The sequence below is a fragment of the Lissotriton helveticus genome, chromosome 7 (genome assembly GCF_964261635.1).
Source record: "Lissotriton helveticus chromosome 7, aLisHel1.1, whole genome shotgun sequence".
Lineage (NCBI taxonomy): Eukaryota > Metazoa > Chordata > Amphibia > Caudata > Salamandridae > Lissotriton > Lissotriton helveticus.
Window position 1 is genome coordinate 1,497,773,104 of NC_136068.1, and position 20,054 is coordinate 1,497,793,157.

General features: G+C 44.0%; 1 protein-coding gene across 4 annotated transcripts in view; it reads right to left on the reverse strand.

Annotated features, from left to right (window-relative positions):
- The window catches only part of IZUMO1 (izumo sperm-oocyte fusion 1), a 268,814-nt gene that overhangs the window by 208,299 nt on the left and 40,461 nt on the right, over nt 1–20,054 (reverse strand). For 3 of the 4 annotated variants that reach the window (XM_078650921.1, XM_078650919.1, XM_078650918.1), the window contains exon 3: nt 12,595–12,681. The exons of the other annotated variant lie outside the window; for it this stretch is intronic. In XM_078650921.1, the coding sequence (XP_078507047.1) occupies nt 12,595–12,681 (87 nt within the window). The remainder of the gene's footprint in view (nt 1–12,594; nt 12,682–20,054) is intronic. 4 annotated transcript variants of the gene reach the window in all.

Consider the following 20,054-nt stretch of genomic DNA (forward strand, 5'->3'; position numbering starts at 1 on the left):
TGTTACCATGCCTGTTGTTTGCCTACAGGGAGGTGCCTCAGAAGTCCTTAGGGTTCAGTCCCTTCGAACTCCTGTATGGCCACCCTGTTAGAGGACCTCTCTCACTGGTGAAGGAGGGTTGGGAAAAGTCCCGTGGGAAAACCCCCCAGGATGTGTTCAGCTATGTGCTGGCCATCCGCAACCAGACACAACGCTTCAGGAAGCTCGCTCAGGCGAACCTGGAAGCAAGCCAGGAAGAAATGAAGAGATGGTATGACCAGAATACCACTCTGGTCGAATTTCAACCTGGGCAGGAAGTGTGGGTGATGGCACCAGTGGAGCCTTGTGCGCTCCAAGACAAGTGGACTGGGCCATATGAGGTGGTGGAAAGGAAGAGCGAGGTAACCTACCTGGTTGACATGAAGACTCCCAGGCAGCCCCTGAGAGTCTTGCACGTGAACCGCCTCAAACCCCACTTTAAGAGGTCTGAAGTAACCATGCTCCTGGCTACAGATGCAGGAATGGAAGAGGATAGTGATCCTCTCCCTGACCTCCTGGCAGTTAAGGAGCAAGATGGGTCAGTGGATGGTGTGGTCCTCTCGCCCACCCTGACCCCAGAACAGCAGAGTGACTGTCGCCAAGTGTTGGGTCAGTTCTCCTCCCTGTTCTCCCTGACCCCAGGAGTCACCAACTGGTGCGTCCATGATGTGGACACTGGAGATAGTCTGCCTGTGAAACAGAAATTTTACAGGGTAGCTGACAAGGTCAGGGCCAGCATCAAGGAAGAGGTTTCCAAGATGTTGGCGCTAGGGGTGATTGAGCCCTCCAGCAGCCCCTGGGCTAGCCCAGTGGTCTTGGTCCCCAAGAAAGCTGCTACCCCCGGTGGCCCCACAGAACTCCGGTTTTGCGTGGACTACCGTGGGCTCAATGCGGTCACGAAGACTGACGCACACCCCATCCCCAGAGCTGATGAGCTCGTGGATCGGTTAGGAGCTGCCCGCTACCTCAGTACATTTGATTTGACTTCGGGGTACTGGCAGATTGCCTTAACTGATGGGGCCAAAGAGAGGTCTGCATTTTCAACGCCAGAGGGGCACTTCCAGTTCCGTGTCATGCCCTTTGGGTTGAAGAATGCCCCTGCCACATTCCAGAGGCTGGTTAACCAGGTACTGACCGGGCTGGAGGAATTCAGCGCCGCATACCTGGATGACATTGCTGTGTTCAGCTCCACGTGGGAGGAACATCTGCAACACCTCTGCGAAGTGTTGAAGGCTCTGCAAAGGGCAGGCCTCACTATCAAGGCCAGCAAGTGCCAGATAGGGCAGGGATCTGTGGTGTATTTGGGACACCAGGTGGGGAGCGGCCAGGTGGCGCCCCTACAGGCCAAGATTGATACCATTCTGGCTTGGGAGCCCCCCAAGACCCAGACAGAGGTGAGAGCCTTTTTAGGACTCACCGGGTATTACAGGCGTTTTGTCAAGGGCTACGGCACCATTGTCGCCCCTTTGACAGAACTCACTTCCAAGAAGTTGCCCAAAAGAGTTGACTGGACTGACGCCTGCCAAACTGCTTTTGAAACCCTGAAAACTGCTATGTGCACAGCGCCGGTGCTCAAGGCACCTGACTTTTCTCGTGAGTTCATAGTTCAGACAGACGCTTCAGAGCATGGTGTGGGAGCAGTACTCTCACAGATCACTGAGGAGGGAGGAGACCAGCCGGTAGCCTTCATTAGCAGGAGACTACTCCCCAGGGAACAGAGGTGGAGTGCGATTGAGAGAGAAGCATTTGCTGTGGTCTGGGCTCTGAAAAAGTTGAGGCCCTACCTGTTTGGGACTCACTTCCGTGTTCAGACCGACCACAGGCCCCTCAGATGGTTAATGCATATGAGGGGTGAGAACCCAAAGCTGTTGAGGTGGTCCATCTCCCTACAGGGAATGGACTTTACGGTGGAACACCGCCCTGGTACGGAACACGCCAACGCTGATGGTCTGTCCAGGTTTTTCCGCCTTAGTGAAGAGAACTCCCAAGAGGGTGGGTAGTTCTCCCCATTTTCAGCTGGAGGGGACACGTGTTAGACCTGGCATCTTTGGCGTGGTTTCCCCTATCTTTTTGCCTCTACCTCCTGTATTTTTGATGCTGTGCTGGATTTCGTTTTTGCTGGTTTAGATGCTTTGGACACTCTGCCACTGCTGACCAGTGCCAGAGTGTAAGTGCTCCCTGTGTAAATTGTTATTCTGATTGAATATACATGTTTGGCATATTTGTATCACCATGAAGTCCCTAGTAAAGTGCACTGGGTGTGCCAGGGCTGGTGATGACAAATGCTACTAGTGGGCCTGCAGCACTGATTGTGCCACCTACATGAGTAGCTCTAAAATGGTGTCTCAGGCCTGCCACTGCAGTGCCTATGGGCAGTTTAGAACTGCCATGTCCTCCTGGTCAGTGTCTCCACTGACCAGGCCTAACCCTTCCCTTTTTGTGCACATCAGTCACCCCTATGGAAGGCCCAAGGTACCCCCCTGGGCAGGGTGCAGTGTATGTAAAAGGTAGAGCATGTACTGGTGCAGGTAACATGTTCTGGTAGTGAATTACAGCCATTTTCGTTTTTCACTATTGTAAGGCTATCTTGCTCCATAGATTAACATGGGGGATGCTGGCTACAGTGGTTAACAGCATTTCTTCCCATAGGAACAAGATAGGACATAAGTATCTAGTATCCCTGAACTCAGAATTTAATAACACATCTTTTAGGAAAGGTTGTTTTTAAATCCTGTGTTTGAGAACAGCACTTTTAGAAAGTTGCTGTTCTCTTGTCTGAACCTTCTGTGTGCCTGGGCCTGTTTGTGTATTGACTGTCTGGTTTGTGAGTGACAGGGGCTGGGGAACTCCCCGGCAGGATGGATGAGTCAGCACTAGGCTGAATGACTTGAGTGGTGGGAGGAGTTAGCACCTGGGCTGAATAGGGCTGTGCCTGCCTTCCACAATGCTGGCTCCACCCCCCTGCTGGGCGGCTGAGGACCCTGCCCCTCACTCTGAAAGGAAAGATGCAGCCACCAAAACAAAGTGCTCAGGATCCACCCAGAACTGGTTCAGACCGGGCACAGGGCCCACATGCACCAAGAGAACAAAGACTTTAGGGGTATAAGTACAGGACCCCTGACAACAGAAAATAAGATCATCCTGGAAATCAAGAAGGAACCTCTGCCAAGGAGAAAGCTGACTCTGAAGAAGGAAGATTGTCTTGCTGTTGCTCTGCTGGACTGACCTGCTGTTGCTTTGCTGCCAAGGAGAGGGGAAGGACTTTGCTGTGAGCTGTGTCCCCTGTCTTGAAAGGAATCTCCAAGGGCCTGAGAAGAGCTGGCTCCCTGTTTTGAAGTCCCAGGAACAAAAGGACTTCACCCCCAGCTTCCCTGAACTCTGCTGAGTGAGTTCTGTCCCTCCTAGAGTGCTTGATCCAGTTGTGGGGCCTCTGGAGGTTGGACCTGTGCTGGGAAGCTTGAGACTAAAGCTTGAGAGACTTTTGAAATTGAAAAGTGTCGCATCGCTCGCTTGCGGAGCGCATCCCCGACAGTGCGAGAAGTTTCCCGCCGCTACGGAGGTCGAGATCGTCGCAGCGCCTGACGCCGCTGCCAGAGACGTCGCATCCTCCGTTTGCGGGACGCACCAGACCGGTGCGGGAGAATCGAACATCGCTGCGAGTATCGTCGCAGAGCCTGTCGTCGCTGGGTGAGAACGCCGCACCGCTTGCTTGCGGACCGCATCACGTCGCTGCGAGTGTCGTCGCAGAATCATCGCATCGAGGAGCTGCGAGAGAAAGGATCACCGCTGGACCGCGCATCGTCGCCCCGGAGATCGTCGCAGCACCTACGAGATCGTCGCATCGTGCCTTTGCGAGAACAGACTTCCTACGGAACCTACGCACCGGTATCCATACAAGTGGCCTTCCTCCCCATACAGACCGGATTCGTCGCAACACGCCCGCTGCTGCAGCGGGGCTGTCGCATCGCCTCCCCAGGGTCTCAGGAGCAACGCATCGCTTGTTTTCCACCGCACCAGCTTCTGCTTTTGGAACTTTGTTGCAACTAAAGGTACTGTGAGTAAACGTGACGCAACTGTGAACTTTTCACGCAACTGTGGTTTATTTTTACCGCAACTTGAAGAACTTTAACGCAACCTTAAGAACTCTTTGAAACCATATTCTTGAACCGTGTATGTTGGATTTTTATCGTTTTGGTCTTGTGTAGTTTTAGAATAAATACCTTTATTTTTCTAAACTGTTGTGGAATCAGTTTGTGGTGTTTTCACTGTGTTACTGTGAGTGTTGGTACAAATACTTTACGCATTGCCTCTGATTAGCCTAGACTGCTCAGGCCAAGCTACCTAGAGGGCGAGCAGGGGTTATCTCAGAGAGTTATCTCCTTGTCCTGACTAGAAGCAAGGGTCCCTATTTGGACAGTGGTACCTACCTCTGCCAACTAGAGACCCCCAGATCTAACAGCGACTTTACACGCTTCCTTACAAGCTGTAAAAGAGGTGCTATCTGCTTTAATTGAAGATAGGTTAAGGAAAAGGGCAAGTACAATTGCACATTTTGAGTATGGTGAAGGCTGTGGGAAGCACCTAGCTTAGAAAGCTAAGGTAGATCAAGCAAGATCTTTTATTAAAGAGATTAGGGCCAAGAAAACCGGTAATATCCTTGCTGGAAGCAAGGAAATCGGGGAAACCTTTCAGAGTTATTTTGGGAATGATATCATTAGGACCTGGTAGTCAATGAGGGTGAAGTTAAGGCATGGCTGGGGCAGAAAGTTCCGGATGGTATTTCTGATATCACTAGTATAGTGATAAACAGTAGCATAACTACCATAGAGATAAGAAATGCACTAAGGGTAGGGAAGTCGGGGAAGGCAGCAGGCCCAGATGGCACACTTCTGGAATTATATAAAATACTTGAGGAGGTACCTTTGCCACACTTGACAAAGATGTTCATTAAATTTTTTGAGAATGGTGCTGAACTCTCAACAATCCTGGGATGAGGCAGCGATTATTCTAATTACAAAACTAGCGAAGACTTTAAATTTATGTGACTCTTATAGGCCAATTTCTTTATCAAACGGTGATCATGAGTTTTTTTGCAAAAATCCTGGCAGAGAGACTTAGCTGGGTATAGGGGGCCTTTTACATACTGACCTAAAGGGGTTTGTCCGGGTGAGAGGGATCCAGGTGTTGACCTTCAACCTGATTCGGGCAGCCGATATAGCTTCCACATATACACTCCCCCTGGCAGTTATTACATTGGACGCCACTAAAGCCTTCAATAGGGTAAATTGGGCTGCAGGTGATGTTAAAACTTTATAACTTGGGTGGGAACTTTTGTAAGGTAATAGACATGATATATAGAAATCCATGGGCCAGAGGTGTGATAAATGGCAATCTCTCTGCACCCTTTAGTATTTCAAGAGGGACAAGACAGGGATGCCTGTTATCCCTCCTCCTTTTTATTCTATATACCGAACCATTGGCAGCTAAGATTAGGAAAGAGAGCAGAATAGCTCCCTTTGGATATAAGGATTGGAAGAATAAGGTTGCACTATATGCAGATGATTTTTTAGTTTTCACATCAGATCTCGACCTATTGGTCCCCCTATTAAATGACCTAACTTCAGAATTCGGACGTATTGCTGGATATGCGAAAAACAGGGAGAAAACAGAGGTTATAGCATGGGATTTGGAGCCAAACCTTAATGTCTGTAAAAATGAGATGAGATATCTAGGCATAAAGATCACTCAGAATGTTGAGAACTTCACTGAAAAAAATTCTGCAATGTCATGAAAGAAGCTGGAACCCTGATGTTTAGTTGGTCTCATCTTCCACTGACGCTTATCAATAAAGTAAATCTGGCAAAGATGAAAATTCTTCCTAAATTTACGTTCCTTTTTCAGACGATTCCATTTATATTTAAGGTGGACTGGTTGAAGAAATTACAGGGGAAAATTAACAGTTTTATATGGAACTCTTGTATTGCTTGGAAAAAAATACGCAGAAGGAAAGAAAAGGGTAGCTTATGTCTCCCAGATCTAACGTACTATGCTTGGGCTTTTCTTTTATGGAATGAGAAGATGCTATTAACCAAACCAGAAAATTCCGACATTGGCAAAATGTTTAGGTCCATGTTGTCAGATATTGAAGGAGTAATGCAAGGTTTTTTGCTCATGTTTGGCGACCCCACGTTCTTTAAGAGAGTATGCCTCAAAATCTTACAAAGTATGGCAGAACTTTGGTCTAAGATTCAAAAGGAAGTTAAACTCAAGTACTAAAGTAGGTGGGCGCCAATGTGGAGCGCACCAGGCTCTACTGAATGGACAAAGGATTTGTTGGCCAGTCCGCTAAAAGAGGCAAGAATGGGGAGATGGGGGAATATCTCGAAAGAAGGAGATTTGGTAACCTGGGAAAAATTGGTAGAGCTGCCTAATAACAATCTCTCCAGGTGTAAATATCTGCAAATGAGAGGGTTGTTTCAATCTTCTGAGGTGGAGATAGGTTCGTCAATGTGATCTGGAAGATGGCTTAATGAGTAAAGTAGCAAAGAAGAAGGAAGTGGTGAGGTGGTACTGGCTACTGGTGGATCTTTCAGAGGGTGACTTCAAACTTCCTACAGATCTGTGAGGAAAGTGCTTTCCGATGCTGCAGCTTGAAGACCTATGGCAAGTAACCTTTAACTACCTCTATTTGACGGTTTATCCCACCAACTTAAGAAAGTACCACATCTTCTGTCTTCATAGAGTATTTTGGACGCCGGACAGGTTATCGAAGGTGGAGGATGGAAGATCATCAAGGTGTGTACAATGTTGCCAAGATCATGCAGATGATATCCATATGTTCCTGGAATGTTCAGAGATTCAGAAATTTTGGGAAGATGGAAGTAGAGACATCTCAGATATAGTGGACACTGAATTCCAGGTAAGCTTACAGCTGGTATTTTTTGGGATATCGTCTGTGCATGCTGATTTTACAAATGACGAACAAAACCTGATTCTTTTGGCACGTAGAGAGATATGTAAAAAGTGGATAAGTAATTTGCCGCCAAAGAAGTTGAGTGAATAAAAGCTGTTAAAAATACGGTTGGATAGAACATCGGAAAAGAAAAGAAATACATTTTGAATGCCTGTTTTAAAGTGGTTAGGGTTGAAATGAAACAAAGAGTTGATTATGCCTTTCTTCCTTGCGGTCTCTTATTTCTCCTGGTGATCTGACATTCGGCCGTTTGGGGGTCTGGGCAGAGAAATAAGAAAGAACGATATGAGACATTAAGACCCTTGGTAACAATCAAAATGCTCTCGTAGGTTCTGTGGAACTGGAGGGTCCCAGAGCTGGATTCCAAGGTAAATGAGGACTACAAAAAAAGATATATATATATATATATATATATATATATATATATATATATATATATTTTTATATATATTGCTTTCATCACATTAATATTTTTATTTAGTTTCACCTCATGTGGGGATATATCTGGACAGACGGTTCACCTTCTCCACGCACTTTGACGCTATTGAAAAGAAAGGAAAAGCCTTATTGTACGCATTTTGTACCTTGTCTAAGCACCTAAAAGGCCCTCTGTTCACGCCCCTCCTTACAGTTATTAAAGCCAAACTTCTCCCAACTATAGCTTATGGTAGTGTGGTACATGGTGGAAGAAGTGCACCGCTACTAGATAAAATCCAAACAAGAGTTTACAAACGTGTATTCAACTTAGTGATGCTTCACCTGCACAGGTACGCCTCGAATTCAGTTTACAGTCCCAAATATTGCACAAAAAATACGAGACAATCAAATTCTGGTATAACATCTGGCTCAATAGCGATATTGAAATCAACGCTGCTATTTGGGAAGCTCTGTAAAAGCAACACCAAATCCCAGAATGCAAAGTACTTAAATTCCTCCCTGAAACGTACCGAGATGGTTTCAATGTGGACAAGGAAGTTACCATCTTTTAAGCAGACCGTAAAAAAGGCAGTCAACATGCACTCGTTGATCGAAGACAAAACAACCCTTAGACGCCGTGCACAAGCCTGGAAGATAATTCAATCCTGCAAAAGACTGGTACCACCTGCCTATTTAGGCATTGCTTTTCCGTCGTATCTAAATCTAAAGTATTTACAGCTACGCATGGGTAAACTGCCAACAAGCGCCGACCAACCGGGCTGGAAGACACCAGGCCCGAGGGACTGTAATCTTTGTGGTGCTCCTGTACAAGACATCATCCACTTGATTTGTATTTGTCCAGTAATGGATTGTGACCGCCGGAGTCTACTTAGGGCAAAGTTCAACGAAAAAGGAATTCGCACATGTCACTCAGCAATACTTCACGCATTGGATTCAGCGGATCCACAATTCATTTGTCAAATAATTAAATACGTAATTAATTTTGAAAAAAAAAAAACTTGAAAAGCCAATACAAGCCTGAACTTTTGAACTTCAAATTGCACTGGCTAATTTAGAATAAGTTTTCGACACCACTAGGATCTCAAGTACAATTGTGTTTTTAGTATTTTTATCAACGGTTGTTTTTAAATTTTATACTCCTTTGCATAACAGTCCGCATATGACAGTATTTTTTTTACTTATTACTATATTGTAATGGTTTTTATTAACTACACAATAAAGAATTTTAGATATGTTTTCCATTTTGTGTATACTCCTTATGTAAAGTTATCATGCATATTGAATTTTTCGCTGGAGTTATAGTACTTTTCAAAGTTAATTTATTTGTCAGTGTATGGGGAAGAGTTGTGGTGACTAAATGCATGTATTGCTTGCACAATGTATCCCTCGCTTAGTGGCACATGAAGTGGTGAACTAAGTTAGGAGAGAATGTAGGGTTTTGAAATGTTGGTGAGAGTGGTCTCCTGGTGCGGCAACATATGAGGTGAATAAATCTATCACTCCCTCAAGTATTCGTGCACCTTATTATTTGGTTTGACTTTGACAGCTACCTCAATGGGCCTACCAAAATCATGCACAGCATTGCTAAAGGCAACCATAAAATCTGCAGCAAGATTAATATCAGGAACAAGGCCCTTCAACCACATCACACGTCTATAAACTTCTTCAGTTTCTTCAATTTGAAGCAGGATCCAACTGAAGATAGCGTGCCTGACACCCTAAGCCTTGCACCACAGTGCACCCACGTACCTCACAAATAACCTCATTATCTCAGGAGGCAGCCTCTACCTATGGAGTGCAAACTCCCTCCTGCTTGAACCTCCCTGATTCCGGAAAAGAATACCCATGTCCACACCTTCTCTGGATCCGCCTCAAAATATGGAACTCCCCCCCCCCCATGGAGAGCATATCCAACGCATCTACATTCACCATCAAGAAAGTGGTCAAACTGATTTTACTAAACAGATTCTTAACATAAGGCTCTGGGCTGGGCTCTCTTTACCTGCAGGGTGCCATGCTGATGTGAACATTTATCCATATGTGTTCTTTTCTTATGTTGCCTGATCTTGAATGTTATGAAACAGGATCAGTTATGAAGCTTAATATATTGAACGTTATGAAATGGCATCTGATTGTTCTGTAGAGCACACCGATACCCATGGGTGAAGTTCACGCTTTATAAACCTCTCTAAAGAAAAAAAAATCCAAGTGCTCTACCAAACTCTAAATAGAGCCTTTAATCTCTGGAAAATGAGAGAACCAGATTGCATAAAAATCGCTGATCTTAAAAGCATGGTAGGTCGGGTGCAGAGTCTCCTTCACATCCGAGGTTTATGCAGCCCTAGTCTAGCTGATCATTTAGAAAAGCTCTAAATTCCAATTGACCAGTCTGCCTAAATGTCCATCTTGTAATTTTCTCCCAGCTTTGTTCATTGAAAGCAGCACTGAAATTATGACAGCTACCAACATTTAAGATATCAGCCAAGCAAAAATGGTAAACGGCCATTCTTATCTGCCATAGACTGTGATCAAAGGCATTGAACACTCAGGTCAAAATAACAACTAGGGTTTTGGAGCGCTCCATGTCTCCTTGTGTGAAGGCCATCATCATCCCCTTTCTTGTCATTTAGGGCCTTATGAACCACAGGACCTCAGTGAATGGAAGACAGATGTTTTTTTAACACTGATGTTTGTCAACAGCTTTTGGCAGAAGAGCCAACATAATTATTTTCAAACATATTGGGCCCTATTAGGATGGCGGATGGACCTGCATCCGTCCGCCACCCCCGATGTAGAGGGGCCGTCCGCATGGGCAGCGGCGGTCGCTCCATGGCAATTAGGATGTGACCGCCACCCTGGCGGTCACATCCCTACATTTAACATTGCGGTGAATGCTGCTTCAAGCAGCACCCGCCGCAAGGTTAAAAAGTGCATGTTGACCTTTGCATGCACGAAGCGGCAGGCACCGCGTGGTGCCTGCCGCTTCGTGCGCGCAAAGGCAGGGGGGTACCATAGGTACCCCCCATGTGCAACCCCCACCCCCCCTTCACCCCTGGGGGCCCGCAACGGGCCCCCAAAGAACAGACCGTATGCCTTTCCATGGCAGAAATGCCGCCGTGGAAAGGCATAGAACCGCAGCCATCCTAATATGCCTGGCGGTGTCTGATAGACACCGCCAGCCATGTTAGAGCTTTTCCGCCGCGGTCGGAAGGCGACCGCGGCGGACAAGCTGCGGATGGAAAAAATATCCCCCCGCCATCCTAATCTGACGGGGGGTATTTCTTCAGTCCGCAGCGGTTAATCCGCATCCTCCGGGCCGGCGGTGGCTTCCGCCGGCCCGGAGGATGCGGATTATCCGCAATCATAATCGGCCCCATTGTTCGACCTTCATAGTGCATTCCCATTTATTTAACAGTTCACCAATTTTCATAATGTGTTTGATAAACATTTTGACAATTATGACTATGGTGCTGTTATTTTGTGGAAAGAATAGCTAATAGCCTTCTTCACCACCATAAGGCAGGTCAACTCGTACACAATGATCTGTTTTTCAGAAATGTCTACATACTTAGAGAGGAACGGATTACAACTAAATTCAGACACATTTGAAAATATGATCCTAAACTCTGAGGTTGCCTTCAACACTTCAAATGTATTTCAGTGTTTTAGTTATGAATAATTCCAGAACCAGAGCTAGGTAACTGAGAATATGAAAACAATATCCACTACCACCTTAATCAAATTTGCAATATTATATCTGAATAGGTTTTGGCAATCCTATCATCCTCTTTCATGGTCTTAAGGCATTAAGGCTTGTCAAGGAATTTTAGCACCCTAGTCAAACTGCAGCTATGCTTCCTATTTCAAGTGCAAAAGAGGCAAGTGTGACTTTTGGAGGTGCACCTTGGCACCTGACTGCAGCTTGTTTAGGTGGCAGACACCCTAGATATATTCCTGCAATGTATGGATCAAGAACAATGATTATCTTACAAATGATTAAAGTTGTTTCTTGCTGTGGGGCCACATAAAATACTTTAGTATTTATTTATTTAAAAAATTCAGTTTTTCCTGTTTTCAACAGGAGTACTGCATAAGCCAGAATAGTATAAAAACAAGTAACAAAGTCAAGCATAAACTTTCAATGACAAATTAAAGCACTCATCTTGGCCAGATACTTCAGGATGTAGGTGATAATACCTTCGTTTGCTCTAGCATACAGAGTAGCTATGGATCTAAATTACTACAAAGAGTTTACTGAGGACAACAAAACAGAGAAGGAGCCAGTTATAGCTAACTGCTTGATAGGCATTTTCCGACTTTTCAGCATTATTGCATATGCAACACACACAAAAAAACTGAAAAGAAAACACCCATCAACATGGACTCGAGACTTAATGAAATATTTTGAAATCTACTCATAATAGCCAGTGGCAATTTCATCCAAGACCCCACTAAATGTCTTTGAATTACGAACTACAGCAAATAGTTAAATGATCTCCTAACCACCGCACTAATTAGCTTCTTCCAAGATCACATAACTACCTGCAAGACATTGCTACAAAACAGGATAACTAAGATCAGTTTCAGGGGCCTTCTCAGATTCACATTTGTGTGTTAGGCTCTGCGTTTGTCACGAGTGGCTTGAGCACTCTACAAAACATTAAGTGAAAGAAATACAATATGCTTTCTCTTTGAGGAGCAGACACTGCTTTCAAAGGAAGGAAGTGAAAATGGGCACATGCATCGATCCACAATATGTAAACATCTTTGGAACTAACCTGGGAAAGGGAAATTCATGGACCGATAAAAGAAACGACACATATGGCAATAATGCCTCCTTTGTTGGCCTGATATAAGGAACCAAAATTAGCATCATCCTTAAACTACAAATGAATACATAAACACTTGACCTTCCTCGTCAAGGCTTGTTTACTCTATGTGATTACTCACCCACTATTGATGGCACTCCTCGTCACCCTCTTCTCTCCCTTAACCACTTTACACCTGTATTATCAGGTAGATTTATGAAGGTTATATGTTGAAGAGAGTGGAATGTTATAATGTCTGGAAAGGTGTGCACCTCTGTTGCTCTATCACCTTTTTACAAGGGTGAGTTGAAGACCAAGTGTCACACTAGCACCAACATGGGAAGAGATGTTACTCACTATCTCTTAAAAATGTGACCAAGTGTTCCTTCAGAGTTTTCTCAATTTCTTGCACAAGCCACACTACTTCGGTTAAAAGGTCTTCCCCTGAAATCAAAGGAAAGGAACAACGGTGAGAGCAAGGGAGGACACACAGCACACGTGTTTTGCAGAGGACATTGTAAAATCTCGCAAAGGCTGGTGCAATATATTGTTCATGTCTTCATTATACCAACCCAAAGCAACCAATGAAAAAATAACTAAATTTGCAACAATCATTAAAATACATTTCAATTTTAAATGGAGCCACATTCAATACATTGGATTGTCTGTGAATACTAATAATGCTGTTCGTGTACTTGTAAATACCACCCTATGCTTTGTGCAACCTTTTGAAACCTGAAAGTTGTCAGCCATAAGTATCCTCTCTATTACACAGCATGACTGGGACCTCTGGAAGTGGTGAAATGTTTCTGAGGTGATTCCCTAGAGCAGTGCATAACAGTCCCCAATTAAAATGACAGACACTTACAGGCACATGCATCAAAGGATTTTGCGATCGCAAACGGTGCGAATCGCAAAAATCGGCCATTTGCGATCACAAAATCTGCTTTTGGGAAGCATGAAGGGACATGGCCCTCGCAATTTAAGAATTTGCAAATATTTGCGAATTCTCAAATTGCGATTGCATTTAAGGAATCGCATTTTGTGGGTGAGTCAGTGGCTGTAGGGGTTAATGAGTGCCTAAGTGAGGAGCTGTTTGGGTGAGTGTGGCTGTGTCGGTGAGTGAATGAATGTGTCAGTGGTATATGGGTAAGTAACTGTATATGTGAAAGGCAGTATAGGTGAATGTTGGAGAATATGAGTGACTGTGAGAGTGAGGGATTGTGATAGTGGCTTTATGGGTAAGTGTGTGCTTGTGCCAGTGCCTGTATAGGTCAGTGAGTATGTTGTAATATCTGTTTGACTAAGTGTGTGGGTGGGTGTATAACTGTATAGGTGAGTTAGTGTTGGTGTGATTGACTGTATAGGTATGTGAGTAGGTGAGTGACTGACAGAGTGTGAGTGGCTGTATGGTTGTATAGGTGGATATATCTGTGGCTGTTTCTGTGAGTGAGCTGGTGTATTAGTAGCTGTATGGTTGGCAGAGTGGATATGTGTGTAGAACTAGGAATCATTGAGAGGGTGTGTAAGTACTGGCATTGGTGTGTCAATGGCTTTGATGACAGTGTGGAAGCTGGAGTTGGTGTATTAATGGTTATAATGGGGTGTGAGAGGGTACGTCAGATATTCTGTGGATGATGTCATGAGTGATGTCATTTGAGATGTCATCAGTGATGTCATTGACCATGTCATGAGTGATGTAAAATGTGAGGTCATAAGCAGTGCATTGCTGGTATGTGTGTATAGTTAGCTCAGCTAATTTCTCTGGTTTTGTACAAGTGAAATGTAAGCCTAACTTTAATGTCTCTGTAACCTTAGTGTTTTTTCTGTGAATTTCGAAGGTTTTCCTAATTCTATTTTCTAACTATAAAGTCCATGTAACCTTTGTGTTTTTCAGTGAATTTCAAAGGTTTTTAAAATGCTATTTCTAACTCTAACGTCCCTGTATTTTTATTCTATAACTAGCTTACCCATCACGCGTTGCTGCGATCTCCGAAGAAAGGAAATTCAAGGAAACTCGTCATGATAACATTCAATTTACATTGTGTCATTTTTATTGAAACTTATTCATTTTAATATGGAAAACATTTCAAAGTGTCGTTTTATTTCTACTTATTTATTCGAGTGCTTGTGGATACACAATTTTTTGTTTTTCCGTATGGTGCGTACATCAGTATTTGAAAGATTATGAGGCCCAGGGGGGCCGATATTTAAAAACAATTTATGCCAGAAACCTTCGCGGGAGTGTACTCAACAACTTCCCAAAGTTTCCTGGCAATCGGACCAATGGTGTTTTAATTCTATTTATTTATTCGAGTGCTTGTGGATACACGATTTTTTGTTTTTCCGTCTAGTGCATACATCAGTATTCGAAAGATTATGAGTGCCCTGGGGGGCCGATATTTAAAAAAAATTTTATGGCAGAAACCTTTGCGGGAGTGTACTCAACAACTTCCCATAGTTTCATGGCGATCGGATGAATGGTGTTTCAATTCTATTTATTTATTGGAGTGCTTGTGGATACACGATTTGTTGTTTTTCCGTCTGGTGCGTACATCAGTATTCGAAAGATTATGAGGGCCCTGGGGGGCCGATATTGAAAAAGTTTTATGCCAGAAACCTTTGCACGAGTGTTCTCAACAACTTCCCAAAGTTTCATGGCGATCGGATGAATGGTGTAGTAATGCATATGCCAGAAACCTTCGCGGGAGTGTACTTAACAACTTCCCAAAGTTTCATGGCGATCGGATGAATGGTGTAGTAATGCATAAAGGACAAACAGACAGACAGACAGACATACATTCGTTTTTATATATAGATTAGATATTGAACATTATGTCTGCCTGATTCATCACTTATTGTCCTATTTGCCATCTATTTATTTAAAAAGTAAATGAATCATCTTATTTCAAGATATTTTCGGTTTTTGCAATGATATCCAGATCGATGCGAAATTGCGAAAACAAAAGCAGACATTTAATGACTATCACCTCATTAAAAAACGCTAACTTAAAAAAAGAATTCTTACTATTACAATACAAACATTACTAACTACATCACTGCTTAAAAAATGTTTGTACACATTTTTTTCAGTACGTAAAAACCTATGTTTGAACCCAAATTCGCCGTTTTCGGGATGACAGCGAGAGTCATGATGCTTTTGGTAACCGGGACGATCGTGCTTTTTTCAAGATGTGTAAAACACATAAATGCACACAATTTACGGTATTTTAGACACTTGGGGTTTATTAGTAAACTGTTTAAAATCATATTTTGCTCGAGAGTTTGAACAATAAACATCTTTAAAACTGATTTTCCGTTTGTGCAATGACGCCCAACAACGCAATAATATCGGTAACAGTGATCACAGCGAATACATTGCAAAATGACATAACAAAAGCATACATTCAACAGCTACCACCACACACAAAATGTATAACTGCAACATATATTATAACCAACACACTAAACACATAACTATCTAATAGACTTTATGATAGCATGTATAACTCCCTTAATATTCCTATAACACAGTGTTTAACTCTGTCAGTGGAATCTGTGACTGCATGCATCACTGTATCAGTAAGTCTCTCATTCACTATTTAAGTATTTCAGTGGATCTGTGAGATGGTGCATCAGTTTTTCAGTGTTTCTGTAACAAACTGCATGACTGTCTCAGTGCATCTATGACTGGGTGTATCAGTGTCTCAATGGATCTGTGATTTGGTTGCGTGAGTCTCTCAATCGAACTGTCAGTAGGTGCATGAGTGACGTTGTGCATTGGAAAGTAAGTACATGACTGTCTGACTGGATCTGAGAGTTGATATATAAGTGTCTAAGTGCATGTCTCAGTGGGTGAGTGAGTTGGTGCATAAGTGTCTGATTGGGTTTGAGTGCCTAAGTCTCTCAGTGGGTCTATGACTGGGAGCGTGAGTGTCCGAGTAGTTCTGTGAATGGGTGTGTGGATCTCTGTGTGCAACTTTCAGTGGATGCGTGAGTCTCTGAATGGGTCTTTCAGTGGTGTGTGAGTGACTGGGTGCATATGTCTCTGAATGGGTCTTTCAGTGGTTGTGTGAGTGACTGTATGGGTGTGTGAGTGTCTGGATGTGTGGATGTTTGAGTGCCTGAGTGGATTGGTGAGTGGGTGTATGAGTGTCTCAATGGGTCAGTGAGTGAGAGCATAAGTCTGAGTGGGTGAATGAATGGGTGTATACATGAGTGTCTGAATGAGCCTGTGACTGGGAGGGCAAGAGTCTGGGTAGGTCTGTGAGTGGATGCATAAGTCTGTGAGTGGTTGAGTGAGTAGGTGTGTGTGTACATCTGAGTTAGTCTATGAGTGGGTGTGTGAGTCTATGAGTGTATGAGTGAGTGACTAAGTATATAACTCTCTGACAGGATCTGTGACAGAGTGTGTGAGTGACTGTATGGGTGCGTGAGTGGGCAATTAAGTGTCTAAGTGGATCTATGAGTGGGTGTATGAGTGTCTCAGTGGGTCTGCCAGTGGGTCTGAGTGTCTCAGTGGATCTGTGAGTACAAATGTGTGTGTGTGAGTGGGTCTGTAAAGGAGTTTATGAGTCTCTGAGTGAGAGTGTAAATATGTGCATGAGTATCTGAGTGGGTACATGACTGCCCAGGTGGGTGTGTGAGTGGGTGTAAGAGTCTCTAAGTGGGTATGAGACGTTGCACATGAGTCTATGAGTGGGTATCTAAGTAGGTGCATTCATCTCTGAGTGGGTCTGTACATGGGTGTGTGACTCTGAGTGGTCTGTAAGTGGGTTCATGAGTATCTGAGTGGGTCTGTAAGTGGGTACATGACTGCCCAGATGGGTCTGAGAGTGGGTGTAACAGTCTTTAAGTAGGTATGAGACTGTGCTCATCAGTCAATGAGTGGGTCTCTGAATAGGTGCATGGGTCTCTGAGTGGGTCTATACATGGGTGCTGAGACTGCGAGTGAGTCTGTCAGTGTGCGCATGAGTCTATGAGTGGGTCTTTAAATAGGTGTGTGAGTATCTGAGCGGGTCTGTACAAGGGTGCGTCACTCTCTGAGAGAGTCTTAAGTGGGTGCATGAGTGCCTGAATGATTATTTGACTGGGTGCATGAGTATCTGAGTGGGTAGGTGACTGGATGTATAAGTGTGTGAGTAGGTATGTGATTCAGTGTATAAGTGTCTGAGTGAGTTTGTGAGTGCATACATGGGTCTGTCACAGGGACTGGTGAATTCTTACAAGTATTTATATATTTTCACCCATATGTGCAGTGTCGCTGTGATATTCATGATGTTCCCGCGATGGTACACGGGGCTGCGCTGTCACTCATGGCATCATCGCGAATATCATGCGCGATCAAAAAAAATCTATTTTGGACACATAACTTATGTCATTAATACCCACATTACTCAAACATGGGGTCAGAGCATCTCCACCATGGCCCCTTATCTTAGCTTTCACAGAAAAGTTGAGCCCCGGGAATTGTTACCGATCAATAAAATGGGAGGCACAACTTTTTTTCAGGTTGCTTCCGGCCAATCACAGCATTCCCGCTGGTGCGCTTTCACGGTTTACCTCAAACATGTTGTGAGTTCACCGCAATCACCACGAAACGGCTGCAACTTTCTGTTCAGGTTGCATCTAGCCAATGAGAGAAACCCCACTGGCATGCAGTTTCGCAATTTACTTCGAACACATCGCCATTTAACTGCAAACACCACAAATCAGCTGCGGAATACCCACGAACAGATATATCAATGTATTGTTCGGTTTTAATTACACAAAAACTACTGAACAGATGTGCACCAAATCAAAAAGAGCACAATCTGCATAACAGCACCCACCTTTCTAAAAAAAATGTAGTGTAATTCCATCTAGCAGTTCGGGGCTGTAGGTATGACAATGTGTTTAATGGGAATTAACATTACAAACGCACCCTTTTTTCATGCTCCTATTTTGCAGGCCCCACTGCATGGTTCACCCCCAAACTTTCCATGACACACAGACCCTACTTTAACACTTTTTGGGGAACATTTCATGATGATTGATCTAACTATGCTAAAATTACAGGCAAGTCAAAAAATGCTTTTCCAATGTTATGTTAATTTATTTTAATTTATTACGCACTTGAATCAGCCCCAAAAGGCTATCTTGGCGTAAGACAAGGACAGAGGACAGGCTAGAAGTGGACTAGAATAGGTAGGTCTTGAGTGCCTTCCTAAAAAGAAAATGGTTTTAGCAGAGACGAAGTTGTGTGAGCAGAATATCTCAAAGATAGGGGGCTAGGTATAAAATAGATTTGCAGCCTGCCATGGCCGTCCTAAACCTGGGGACTTTAAGCAGAGCTTTGTTACAGGCTCTGAGGAGTCACTGGAGTGTAGGGCAGAATCTTAGCAGCTAAAAAAGGAGGCCCTTGGCCTTGAATGGCACGGTGGGTTAGGCAACATAATTTAAAAATTATTCTCTTTTTCACCGGAAGCCAATGTAGAGACTGAAGAAGTGGGGCTGTGGCTGAGCGCGGAGGGAGGCTGCAGACAAGGCACACAGTAGTGTTTAGATTCTCAATGATGGAAGTCAGAAGTGAGTTGCCATAATCAAGACGACTGATTACCAAGGCTTGAACCAAGGTTTTCCCGGAGGAAAGAGATAATAGAAGGATACCTCTTCTCAGAAGATGTAGCATATGGAAGCAGGACCCTGTGGTGGCAACAATGGAATCTTTCATAGAAAGAGATTGATCTAAGCGGATGCCAAGTTCTTTTGCTACCAATTTGGGGGAAGCGCTGGGGACCAGCTCAGCTGGCCACCATTCTGGAGCCAAAAGAAGTTGAGCTTGTTCGAATAGCATAATCTCTGTTTTTGTAGGGTTGATTTTCAGTCGGTTATCCAACATTCAGGTGGCAATAGACTTCATCCCAGAGGAGAACAAGGCTTTAGATTTGGACAGGTTAGAGCCAAAAGAGAAAAGTAGCTGCGTATCACCAGCCTATGAAATATTCTCAAACCCAAAACATCTGATTATCTTAGAGAGGGGGGCCGTGTAAATATTAAAAAGCACAGGGCTCAAACAAGAGCCCTGGGGTACTCCATAGGTCAGTGACATAGTTCTGGACCTAAAGGGGCTGAAGATGATCGTTTGGGATCTCTGTGACAAGAAATCCATCACCCATTCAAGAGCCATTCCTTGGATCCCTAAATCCTGGAGTCTGTTGAGAAGTCAGTATACAGTATCAAATGCCACTGACAGATCTAACAAAATCAATATTGTTCAAACACTAGCTTCAAGCGAGCATTTAATATGGTCATTGACTGCAAACAAGGCTGTCTCAGTGCTGTGAAGGGGTCTACAGCCAGACTGAGAACTGTCTAATTGTCTGTTAGTCTCAAGGTAGGTTGTCCGTTGATAATTAATATGTTTTTCCAATAGATTGGGCAACGAAGGAAGGGGGGAAATAGTGCAGTTGTTAGCCAGATCAGTGGGTACAGAATTGTTCTTTTATTGAATGGGTTGGATCAAGGCCGACTTCCAGTCTAAGGACACTTTCCCAGAAGTGACTGATAGATTAATTAGGGAACAGATTTGCGGTGAAAGTTCAGAAGCAAGATTTGACAGGACTGTAGGAGTGCAGACATCTGAAGGAGAGCCAGACTGCACAAGACTTAGAAGGTTGGAGCTGATTTCTGTGGAGATTATCACTAAAATTACATAGACTAACGGGAGAGTCAGTGAGAAGGGAAGGAGCTATAGGCTTTATTTATTTTATTTTTTGCAATTTGTTAAGCACACAAATACCCTTAGGTGTCTCGGCGCTGTGGACCGCTGAGTTGAG